Source organism: Caretta caretta, chromosome 25, assembly GCF_965140235.1.
Source record: "Caretta caretta isolate rCarCar2 chromosome 25, rCarCar1.hap1, whole genome shotgun sequence".
Taxonomy (NCBI): Eukaryota; Metazoa; Chordata; order Testudines; family Cheloniidae; genus Caretta; species Caretta caretta.
Genome location: NC_134230.1, coordinates 8,055,364 through 8,067,334, shown reverse-complemented (window position 1 = coordinate 8,067,334; position 11,971 = coordinate 8,055,364). Strand labels below are relative to the sequence as shown.

Sequence of the window (11,971 nt, the reverse complement as noted above, 5' to 3'; positions counted from 1 at the left end):
ATAGCATATGCTAGTTTGGGGGGAGACCTGTTGATATCCTTCTGTATGTGGGGAGGCCATCTAGCTGGAGCTAAGTTCAGTAATAGTCAGGTTATCTAGCTTCTTGCCATCAGCCCCCTCAGTTAACTCTTTGGGGAAGAAGTGAGTCCCTCAGCTCAATCCTGCGTTGCTAATGCTACCCTGTGTGAACATCGAGTCACCACTCCAGTGCTCTACAGCGTAAACAGTCCGACCACTGCATTCAATTGAGTGGCTGTTGGCTGGGCAGCTTCTTTTATAAAACCCTTGTTTTAATTTTACACAAATTTGTCATAATTTCCTCTTCTCTGAACTGAGGATGTTTCCTTTGCTGAAACAGCTGTGCTGTTTGGCTGTGCCAGAGTGGATTTAATTTACCACTGAAGCTGCTAAAATAAAAATGGGACAGATGCCAGACCTTGCTTTTTAATGTTATGATTTTGTTGAGGTTTTATTGGGGGGCGGGAGAGGGGGGAAGAGGATGGGGGGGGGGTTATAGAGTAACAGAAAGGGGGTGGGAGGGATGGTGTTGCAATCTAGAGGAGGCCTCTCTAGCCTGGAAGTGTTGATGGGGAGGGTGGGTTCAGATCAGATAGCAGCCCACAGGAGGAGACCATTTGCTGAAACTCTCCCGGTCTGGTTGATAGAGGATAGACACCAAAATTCTGTTGTAATTGAGCATCAAGGAACCAAGCGGCTGGTATCTGCACTGCTCAGTCTCTCTCGAACTCTGGGAACAGTTGTTACTGTTGATTTGGTTTGTGCTGAGTTTCTAACCTGCCTGGCGGGCCGGCTAGCGTCTCTTCTAAAGCTTCTGAGAATTGTTGCACAGCAGATGTATTGTGTAGGCTCTGTCCTCCCAGGGACTGGACAGGCAGCCTCAGAGAGGAGCACATTCCTCTCTCAACCACCCAGCTCGGCATGCTCCAGATGGGGGGAGGGGGTCTCCAAGCTGCTCTTCCATTTAACCCTTAACTACCCAGCAACAGTACAGAGATGAGGATTGGGTGGGGGGAGGGGCAAGGAAGGAGACTCACTAATTCCCTCAGAAGCTACCTAGGAACTAGGGCACTTTTTTGCCAAAACAGTTGAACTACCTGTTTAAGGAGCAAAACGGTAACAGCTAGCAGTGCTAGCTAGCCCTTTGTAATCTCCTCTGGGATGCTTAGGTTTTCACTTTCCTTGGCTCCGTGGTGTGTAGCCTTTTCACACAAAGGTAATATGACCAGTGGAACAGATTGCAAGAATTTTTTTACCAGCTGTGAATACATGATCTTCACCCAAGCCCCCTTCCCGAGGAGACTGATTTTAGAGCAGTCTTTTTTCAATAGCCCGCTATAAACATTTTTCCCAGTTTCAGAAAAGCTTGAAATCCTCCTTTACTGCAATTTAGCAGCCTCAGAAGATGCACAGGGAATAAGCTTTTATTATTTCTAGGCCCTCTTCTATCCCCCTAAATTTCCAAATAAATATAGTAAACCTTTCTCCTAAGCTAAATAAAAACAACTCACTAAATACGCTCCCTACTGAGTGCTACGCACGGGCTTCCCCCTTTTGAACATGCAAAGGCACTTTGGTTTGTGAGACTCTTACTGTGTTGCAGGGAATGCTGGGTTTGCGCTGTTCTGCACAGCTTCCAAGGTCAGTTTGTCTAAACAGAAGAGGCGTTTTCTCCTTCTTTAACAAGGAAAAAAGAGGGGGTTGAATTTCCTTACTAACGTACAGCAGAGAAGGAGAGGCTGAGAGAGAATTATTTAAAAAAAACAAGCCCAACCCAACAGACTGTTCTTCAGCATTGGGCAGGCTGGCATTTGGGTTAATCATTGCTTCAGACTTCACTGATGCTTCTTGTGAAAGCTCCCCACCAGCAACGCTCCTGAAGATGGAGATACAGTATGGCACAATGATAAGGCACTGGCAGACCTAGGTTCTGTTCCTGACGCTGCCACCGGCCTGCTGGGTGACCTTGGGCAAGTCTCTCTCTCTGCATTTCTGTTTTCCCATCTATCGAATGGGGGTATTGATACATAACTCTTTTGTAGATCTGGAGATGAAGTGATATGGAAGAGCTGGATATTATTATTGAGTGGCAATAATCGCCCTGTGCCACCCACCACAGCTCCTGTTCAAGGCAGGCTTTTTATTTTGAAAAGCTCCCAACGTAAATCTCTCCTGCTAAACTCTGTTTACAATCTGTGAAACCTCCAGCTGCTTGTGAAGTGGATTGTGGGGATTGAGAGGGAGCTTTCAACCACTGGCCTTTCATCAGCTGGGAGGCAAGAAACAGGCTGAAGCCGTGTAGGTATTTGTGGTGCAGATTAGACACAGCAAACACTTTCTGCTTACATCAGACCAAACCGAAATAGTATTTTAAAAGCACAAACCTGTCATAGAATATCAGGGTTGGAAGGGACCTCAGGAGGTCATCTAGTCCAACCCCCTTCTCAAAGCAGGACCAATCCCCGTCTCCTCCTTCCCCCCCTCCCCCCGCCTTAGTGAGCAGGGAAGTTCACTCTCATCATCTGCTACCACAGAGATAATGGTAAACTCATCAAATCTTGGGCCTTCATTAGAATCATCTTTAAGGCCAGAAGGGACCATTCGGATCATGTGCTCTGACCACCTGCATACCATAGACCAGGGAATCTCACCTGCAGGGAATTCCTGCATCCTGCCCATGGCTTGTGCTTGAGTTAGAGCATGTTTTTAGAGAGGGAGAGAGTCCATCTTGATGCCAATCTTTAAAAAAGGGAAGAAGGAGGATCCAGGGAACTACAGGCCAGTCAGCCTCACCTCAGTCCCTGGAAAAATCATGGAACAGGTCCTCAAAGAATCAATCCTGAAGCACTTGCATGAGAGGAAAGTGATCAGGAACAGCCAGCATGGATTCACCAAGGGAAGGTCATGCCTGACTAATCTAATCGCCTTTTATGATGAGATTACTGGTTCTGTGGATGAAGGGAAAGCAGTGGATGTATTGTTTCTTGACTTTAGCAAAGCTTTTGACACGGTCTCCCACAGTATTCTTGTCAGCAAGTTAAGGAAGTATGGGCTGGAAGAATGCACTATAAGGTGGGTAGAAAGCTGGCTAGATTGTCAGGCTCAACGGGTAGTTATCAATGGCTCCATGTCTAGTTGGCAGCCGGTATCAAGTGGAGTGCCCCAAGGGTCGGTCCTGGGGCCGGTTTTGTTCAATATCTTCATAAATGATCTGGAGGATGGTGTGGATTGCACTCTCAGCAAATTTGCGGATGATACTAAACTGGGAGGAGTGGTAGATACGCTGGAGGGGAGGGATAGGATACAGAAGGACCTAGACAAATTGGAGGATTGGGCCAAAAGAAATCTGATGAGGTTCAATAAGGATAAGTGCAGGGTCCTGCACTTAGGACGGAAGAACCCAATGCACAGCTACAGACTAGGGACCGAATGGCTAGGCAGCAGTTCTGCGGAAAAGGACCTAGGGGTGACAGTGGACGAGAAGCTGGATATGAGTCAGCAGTGTGCCCTTGTTGCCAAGAAGGCCAATGGCATTTTGGGATGTATAAGTAGGGGCATAGCGAGCAGATCGAGGGACGTGATCGTTCCCCTCTATTCGACATTGGTGAGGCCTCATCTGGAGTACTGTGTCCAGTTTTGGGCCCCACACTTCAAGAAGGATGTGGATAAATTGGAGAGAGTCCAGCGAAGGGCAACAAAAATGATTAGGGGTCTGGAACACATGAGTTATGAGGAGAGGCTGAGGGAGCTGGGATTGTTTAGCCTGCAGAAGAGAAGAATGAGGGGGGATTTGATAGCTGCTTTCAACTACCTGAAAGGGGGTTCCAAAGAGGATGGCTCTAGACTGTTCTCAATGGTATCAGATGACAGAACAAGGAGTAATGGTCTCAAGCTGCAGTGGGGGAGGTTTAGATTGGATATTAGGAAAAACTTTTTCACTAAGAGGGTGGTGAAACACTGGAATGCGTTACCTAGGGAGGTGGTAGAATCTCCTTCCTTAGAGGTTTTTAAGGTCAGGCTTGACAAAGCCCTGGCTGGGATGATTTAACTGGGAATTGGTCCTGCTTCGAGCAGGGGGTTGGACTAGATGACCTTCTGGGGTCCCTTCCAACCCTTATATTCTATGATTCTATGTAAAGGCTTCACGCGATGGGGAATCCACCAGGTCAGTTGTTAAAATCCACATACTATTAAAAGTTGTGTCTGTCTTCTAACCTGAATTTTTGTTGCTTCAGCTCCTGGTCATGTCTTCAGAAGGCGCTCTGCTTGAAATGCCTTACAGGACCCTGATTTCCAGAGGGATGGGCGCCTGGCACTAGCTGAAAATCAGACCCTTTTAATGCATGTGCCCCGTTGAGCACCCAAAATCATGGGTCACTTCTGAAAATTCTGGGTTCAGGTTGTAAACTGGGATGGAGGGTGGGGTGGGGAAGAACATTTTGGTTCTAATGGAATTTCCTAAGGAAAATAAGTCATTGATAGTCTAGAGATCTAAAAGGCATTTAACTAGGGGTTAACCACTCTGCAGAGTAAACAACTGAAGCAGAGCAGGATAGGATTCAACAGTTTAGCATACTGAAAGGCTATAATAATCACATTCTAATGTGAATCAGTAGATCTGAGATCGGAGCCCTGTTGTGATGGGGTCTGTATGTACATATTGTCAGAGACAGTCCCTGCCCTGAAGAGCATACAGTCTAAATAGACAAGGCAGATCAAAGGAAGGGTGGTTATCCTCAATTTATGGAGGGGGGACTGAGGCACAGGGAGTCCATGGTACACCCAGGTACCAGCCCAAGTCCTGAGTGCTGTTGACCACAAGACCATCCTTCCTCTCGTCCTTAGACTCAGTAGCCTTGTCTGTATTAAGCTGCTTGGGAAATCTTCCGCTTTGGGCTTCTGCAGGGGCTATCGTCAAGGGACCCGCAGCACCACTTTTGCTTCTGTCAACCACTTCTGTTGCCAGAAGCATTTCTCTCCTCCGCCGCAGGAGTGTCTTTTGTTTGGGTTTTTTGTTAACCGTGGTGTCTCCTAGACCAGTTCTGAGCAGGGTTAGATGAGACACTGGTGGTAACGTGGATACCCCATCTATGTGAGCTCTGCTGCTATTGCTATCCTGGAGAATCTGCTTAGCGGTCCCAGTGCAATGCCTTAAACTGAAAACCTGTCCTTTCTCTTGTACTGCTCGGCACCATCACGCACACTCGCTTGTCGATGCAAATGACCGAATGCAGCCAATTGACTGCAAATTAGATAGACATCTAGGTTCTGTCATTTGTGCTCAGTTAATTACACCAAATAATTGTGGGTGCAGATTTAGAACTTGGAGTTCAGGCATCTTTGGTAAACATGACTCGAGTTCTGGATGGCTTATTTGTTTTTGCCTTTTTTATGGCTGGTTGGTTTGATTTTTAGGTTGAGGTGCTCCAAGGCAGCTTCTGTTATCTCTCAGTGACTGTGATGGTTTTACAGCATAATGACACGGAAGGGTTTGTGTGTCTTCTTGTTTGCAGACTGGTTTCCTGCCCAGTGAAATGGGAATTGCAAGTCCAACCACACTTTCCCCCACGGGGGTGAAGGGAGGGTCTCAGTATTATTCCTACCCAAACAACCCTCGTAGGAGAGGTGCTGACAGCAACATAGGTAAGTCACCGTGAATGTCCCTCTGGTGCAGCAATGCTGATTGTAAGATAATGAGACTAGGATGTCTTCTCTCTTGATTTGCACTTTAAATTGGTCAAGCTGACCGTGTTGGCCACAGAAATGCTCTACTGTCTTGATGCCATTCATGATATAGAAGTTAGATCTCTTGAGAACATGGATCTGTGCATGAATGCTGCAGGGTTACATAGATGTGGATCTGGCAAACATTTGAAAAATTCATTGCCAGACTGGGTTATGTAGCATCTTAGCGATGTGTGATTTCCTCCACTCTGCAGGCAAATACCTGCCAAGATTGTAAAAAGTGTCTAGTGATTTTGGTTTCCCAACCTAAGACAGATTTCCCGTGGGCAGGTGCTCAATCCTTTCTGAAAATCAGGACCCTGTAAGGTGTCTCCAGTTGGGCTCTCAAAATCACGAGTCACATCTGAAAATCTTGGCAACTGTGTGAGTGTGCCCCTCTAACCTTTAACCCTATTGCCTCTGCTCAAGTGCCCTTTATATAAAAGCTACCCCCCAGTGAACCTTGGCTGCCAGGAGTAATATAGTAACAACATTTAAGTAATAGAGTAATACAGTAAGCAACACAGAGTTCTGATTATCAGATAGTCATCTACCTGAGGAGTTTGAAGGCACTGAGTTGTGCCTTTGGCTTCTAAGTTCTTGTCTACAGAGGGAGTTGTTTCTGCTTAACTCCATCTGTGGACTCTTATTCTGGAATAAGAATGCCGTGTTCCTGTTTAAACTTAATCCAACATGATTTAAACTAAACTGGAACAAAGTGCTCTTATTCTGGAGTAAATGTATCCGCACATGGCGTTACTCAGGAACAGCTGTTGTGCTTTAATGAGGATTAAGGTAGGGTGTGAATTTAACTTTCAAGTGTAGACAGGCACTCATGTTCCAGTGCTGATGTTACCTGCTAACATCCCCCCTCCCCCTGTCTGAAATTGTTCTGTGGCTGCTGATTTTGTCTCTGCACTGCAAATGGAGCCAGATGCAATGTAACCCTACATGCAGGTTTTCCTGGGTATTTTTAGAAAGGGGAATGCAGGGGAGGGTACTTGCTTTGATATTCAAAGCTTAATTAATTGCATAAGAATTTCACTGTTTCAGGTTTTCAGCTCCACTGTTTAAATGGATTGAGTGGTTCTGTGTTACGAATTCTTCTCCTAAGCTAGAAAATGTATGAATGGGCACAGTCCCTCAACCTCCGCTCACACAGCAAACACGTTGCATTTGGTGTCTAAAACTCTCACCTCTGACTAGGATTAGCCTTAATTCTTCATGAGAAAATCCATAAACCCTTAGCCTGAGCTTCTAGGGTTTTCCCCCTGAAAATGTCCCTTCCCACTATACCCTATCTCTTACTTTAAAAACGCTACACTGTTTATCCCCCTGATTTGGATCTGAGACCCACCTCTTCTGTCTTCATGGGCAAGTCAGTGCAGTAGCCCTCCATCTCTAGGTAAAGTCCTAATGCCTGACATCCTATCACAGTGCCTTTTGCTAAGCAAGTTATTTTTTAAGGAGCAAATGACTGATGAGCTCACTTGTGATCTATGCCATCATGTGCCAGCAATGCCCCTCTGCCATGTACATTGGCCAGACCGAACAGTCTCTACGCTAAAGAATAAATGGACACAAATCTGATATCAAGAATTATAACATTCAAAAACCAGTAGGAGAACACTTCAGTCTCCCTAGACATTCAATAACAGACTTAAAAGTGGCAATTCTTCAACAAAAAAGACTTCAGAAACAGATTCCAATGAGAAACTGCAGAACTGGAATTAATTTGCAAACTGGACACCATCAAATTAGGCCTGAATAAAGATTGGGAGTGGATGGGTCACTACAGAAACTAATTTCCCCCTGCGGGTACTCACACCTTCTTGTTAACTTTTTGAAATGGGCCACCTTGATTACATTGGCCTCATTAGCACTGCAAAAGTGATTTCCACCACTTCTTGTCACTGGTTGAGAACAGCCCACTTCCACCTTAATTGGATTAGCTTGTTAGCACTGACCCCTCCCCCCGCACTTGGTAAGACAACCCCCATCTTTTCATACGCTGTATATTTATACCTCTCTACTGTATTTTCCACTCCATGCATTTGATGAAGTGGGTTTTAGCCCACGAAAGCTTATGCCCAAATAAATGTTAGTCTCTAAGGTGGCACAAGGACTCCTCATTGTTGGAGCTCACTTGTGTTCAGGTTGCAGGGTGAGCCAAACATTGCTTGGGTTGATTCCTTTCCCTTCTTCTCCCAAACCCTCTCTAATGAACCTATTGGCACCCTTTCCAAAAATCAGTAGCTTATGCGTGGCCTTTTATCCTGGGATAAGTGAGCCCCTGTTATCACGGCAGCAGCTAACGGGGGGGCTGTTTTAATATTCTCAGGTCAATTTCTCCCAGGAAAACACGGCTGTAAAGAGAACAAGCAGAAAACAGGAGCCGTCGGACCTGAGACATTGCAACACGCTATGTCCGAAATCAGTTTCCTTTTGTACAGCGTTACCAAGGAGTTGTAATCAAAGAGGTGCACTTAATGCTGTGTCTTCTATCAGTGGCGGCTTTACTTAGCTGCACTTTGTGACTAGCTTCCAACACCCTGTGGGGCTTCATATCCCAATAGCGTCAGCAGCCAGCCTGTAACTTATCCTTTCAAAGGTGGTTTCATATCCTCTGTTCTTATTTATTTTATTTTTTTCCACACCAGATGGCCAGCCTAAAAAGGTTCGGAAGGTGCCCCCAGGACTGCCCTCATCGGTAAGCAGCACTGAACAGAAATCTGCTCTGCAGATATTCCACGAGTTATAGTTAATGCAGTATCTAAGCTCTGTTACATCTTCAGGTTGGATCTTTCAAGTTGATTTAAGCCTCCCCATCCCCAACAGTTTTAGTATGGACCGGTGGCTGCTAAATCTCATTTTAACTATATTCCCTACTGCAGCGGTAAGTTATGTCCCTACAGATTTGGTCACCGTTGATCCAAGTGCTGTGGGGGGGGTGTATTTTGGGGGGTAGGGAAGAGGTTTACTGGCTACAGTTTAGTGTGTCAGAGAAATGGGAAGACATGTAGGGGGAGGGAGAGCTCAGTGGTTTGAGCATTGGCTGGCTAAACCCAGGGTGGTGAGCTCAATCCTTGAGGGGGCCATTTAGGGATCTGGGGCAAAAATTGGGGATTGGTCCTGCTTTGAGCAGGGAGGGGGTTGGACTGGATGACCTCCTGAGATCCCTTCCAACCCTGATAGTCTATGATTGGTAAGACCAAGTTCTGTGCAGATGCAATGGGGCCGTAACCTGAGAGAAGTGAGTGTTACGCTTCAAGTGCAGAATAGCTCTTGGTAGTACCACCTGGGTTGCAGGGCAGGAAGGGGAGGAGAGGGAAGCAGAAGGCCCGGGTCCGACACCGTCGCTTGTAAGGTATTAGTGTACAGCCAGAGCCGCCACCTCTCCAGTACCACCTGCACAGTAAAAGGACGGCCTATCGGTTATAGCCCTGAATTTCTTGGCTCTTGTCTGTCTGACGTTGTGGCGAATGCCCCTATGAAATGTAATATTCCACACGAGCAGATTTCATTCCAAAAGGGAAACCAAACCAGTTGTAACATGGGCAGGCAGCTGGGGCCGGTCCAGGTGTGCAGGAATGCCTGTGTTGTTTTATAAGAATGCCGAGCAGCCTGTAGGAATATGTTAGCCATACTTCTGTGGCAGTTATTGGGGAATAAACTGAACAGTGTCTTTATGGCTGGAAGTAATGGAATCTCCAGGAGAGTTAATTGGAGTGGACTGGAGGGTTCTCACACAGAAGGGAGCAGAGCAGCTTTGCATTGGCCAGAAGCACCGAAGAGCAAAAACTACGTTCCATGCTCTAGCTTTTGCTTGACTGCCTGTGTGTGGATGGATTGCAAACTTCAGGCGAAAGTGGAGGTGAAATTCTCTTGAGTGGAAGACTTGTGCTCTTCTCCGAGTGCGTGCCGTGAGCCTTCCGTTCTGCTCAGACTACACAGGCCCAAAGTCTCAAAACACGTGGGATGGACACACACTCACTCCTTCGTACAGGGAACATAAAACGGCTGTGGTATTCCTTCCTTTAGTGTAAAGCACAGTCTGTAATCTCAGTTTCGTGATTCTGTATTTCTGAAGTAAAATGTTTTCTATGGTGAAAGTCCAGCAGGACACACACAATTGGTTTGGAATAGAGGCAAGTTTGGGACTAACCAATGCCGACCCCCGAATGAAGGACACTTGAGGGGCTTCTTATTGCAGGCTGTGCCCTAGTTTAGCTGCAATAAGCATCCCCTGTGGTGCATTTTAAGCTGCCCTGTTCAAAGCGAATCTGAATTCATACTGTCCCTTCAGGTCCAGGTGGAACTCGGAGCAGTTGAATTTGGGTTAGCTCCCAGAGCGTTCATTGGAGGTAGTATATGAGAAACGTATTGCTCCTTAGCAGATGGCCAGTTAACCCTGCTGGTTACAGTTATTGGCTTCAGTTTTCAAAGGAGGTACTAGTGATTGTGGAGGCTAAGAGGTCTCTAGTTTGAAGGGGCAGGTTTCCAGAGGATGGGTGCTCAACATTTCCTGAAAACCAGGCCCCTTTACCATCTCTCTAGCATGGCACGCGGAATTCCGAGTCGCTTTGGAAAACTCTATTGAAGCACAGACACGGTGCTCCAGGATGAGTCAGGCCCAAAGAGATGGTAGTCTCACTACACGGGATCATTCTGCTTAACTGCTGGGCCAGGCACAGAGTTGCTCTCTGGTACTGGAGCCAAACTGGACGGCAACCCCCTCTTTTGCCTTTAAACAAAATAATAATAAATTCTGAGCCAGCCCAGCGGCAAGGTGGGGCGAATGTGCATGCGGCTCTGTAAACAGCATGCCCCTGTTGTCGAAGAAACTACTCTCTTCTTCCCACCCCAGCTAAGGGAGAGTAGGATGGAATTTACTAGGAATAATATAACCTGTTCTGTTCTGCATCCCTGGAGGAAAGATGGAGGGTTATGTAATCCTTAGCAAAGTGCAGCAGCCCCTGAATTGCAGTGGCAAGGGACCAGTGGAACATAAATGGCTAGAAGTCACGTGTGGGAGCGCACACCCTCTTCTCTTCCAGTGCAGGCTGCTAAAGCGAATTTAGCTTCACTTTTTCATAGAGAATTATTTCCCTGGTCTAGGGGTGAGGGAGTGTCTGCTGTCTCTTCTCTGCCCTACCTCCTCTTCCCTCCTTTCCCCCCTTAATTTTTTTTAGACCTCCATGAGGTCTAAAACTCTCTTTCTTCAAGAGAGAGAAATATGCACCTATACACAGAATTAAGTATGTGGCCAGTGAGGCTTTGCCCTCCTAATGGGCAGCTGATCAAAGAAGTTTTCTTGTCTGAGGTCGTCTGCAAACATTCAGCAAAAGAGCCTGCTCCATGTTATCACTGGACCCTGTGCAAAGTAAATAGGTTCATAAACATCTTATTAAAATAAAGTACTTTAATCTTAATTCCATAACTGCTTTGAAAACTTGGAATGGTCAGTGGCTGAAATAGTTGAGGGTGGCTGAAGCAGGGGAAGCGCTGCCAAAGGCAGCATGAGATGCAAACACATCAGTGAGTTAAAGAGCGAACTAGAAAAGTTAGTGGAAAGCATGGAAGCCAGGGGATGTTGCCTACTCCTTTGATGGCAAGGGAGATGGGATGGAGGTAGGCTGGTCTTTCTTCTAACTAGCAGGTCTGGCCATGAATGGCCCCTCAGGTGTGTCCTGTGGTCATGCTGTTGTACATTAGCACATGGTCGTCCTGAGTTTTTTGCCCTTGTGAAGTAGCAGCTCTGGAAAACAGCAAAGTCTGCTGCAGCTCTTATTCTCTCTGTGCCGCTGTGCGTTCGCCACCCACACTCTCCTTTCTTTCCTTTGGGCCCGAGGAGCCGCATTCTTTCCTGTGCTGCTCTGAGTAATAAGTCAGGGTGGATGTGACCGTGTCTGGCGGCTGGCTGCATAGTTTGGATGGCACAATAAGGAATGGGTCCCAAGGCAGAGAGTCTGTGTCTAATTACCCCATGTGCAAGAATCACCCTGAAAATAGGCCTGGGGCCTGTGCACTTAAAGCCTGCTGCCATTGAAGTCTGTAGGAACTTTCCCATCCACTTCAGCAGGAGAAGGATCAGGGCCTGACTGAATAGTGCTGAGTGTGATACAACTGGCAGCTGCTCGGAAGGGTTCAGTTGCATCAAAATCCATTCGGTAAAAGTACAGCTAAAATCCTATTGCTTGTGTGCCAGATATCCCGCTCTGTATCCGAC

The 11,971-nt window shown here is 46.6% G+C and overlaps 1 protein-coding gene across 8 annotated transcripts in view; it reads left to right on the top strand.

Annotated features, from left to right (window-relative positions):
• TCF3 (transcription factor 3) overlaps window positions 1-11,971 on the top strand; it is a 120,749-nt gene that overhangs the window by 83,921 nt on the left and 24,857 nt on the right. For all 8 annotated transcript variants that reach the window (XM_048831026.2, XM_048831025.2, XM_048831024.2 and 5 more), the window contains exons 7-8: window positions 5,532-5,661; window positions 8,403-8,452. In XM_048831026.2, coding sequence (XP_048686983.1) covers window positions 5,532-5,661; window positions 8,403-8,452 — 180 coding nt within the window. The remainder of the gene's footprint in view (window positions 1-5,531; window positions 5,662-8,402; window positions 8,453-11,971) is intronic.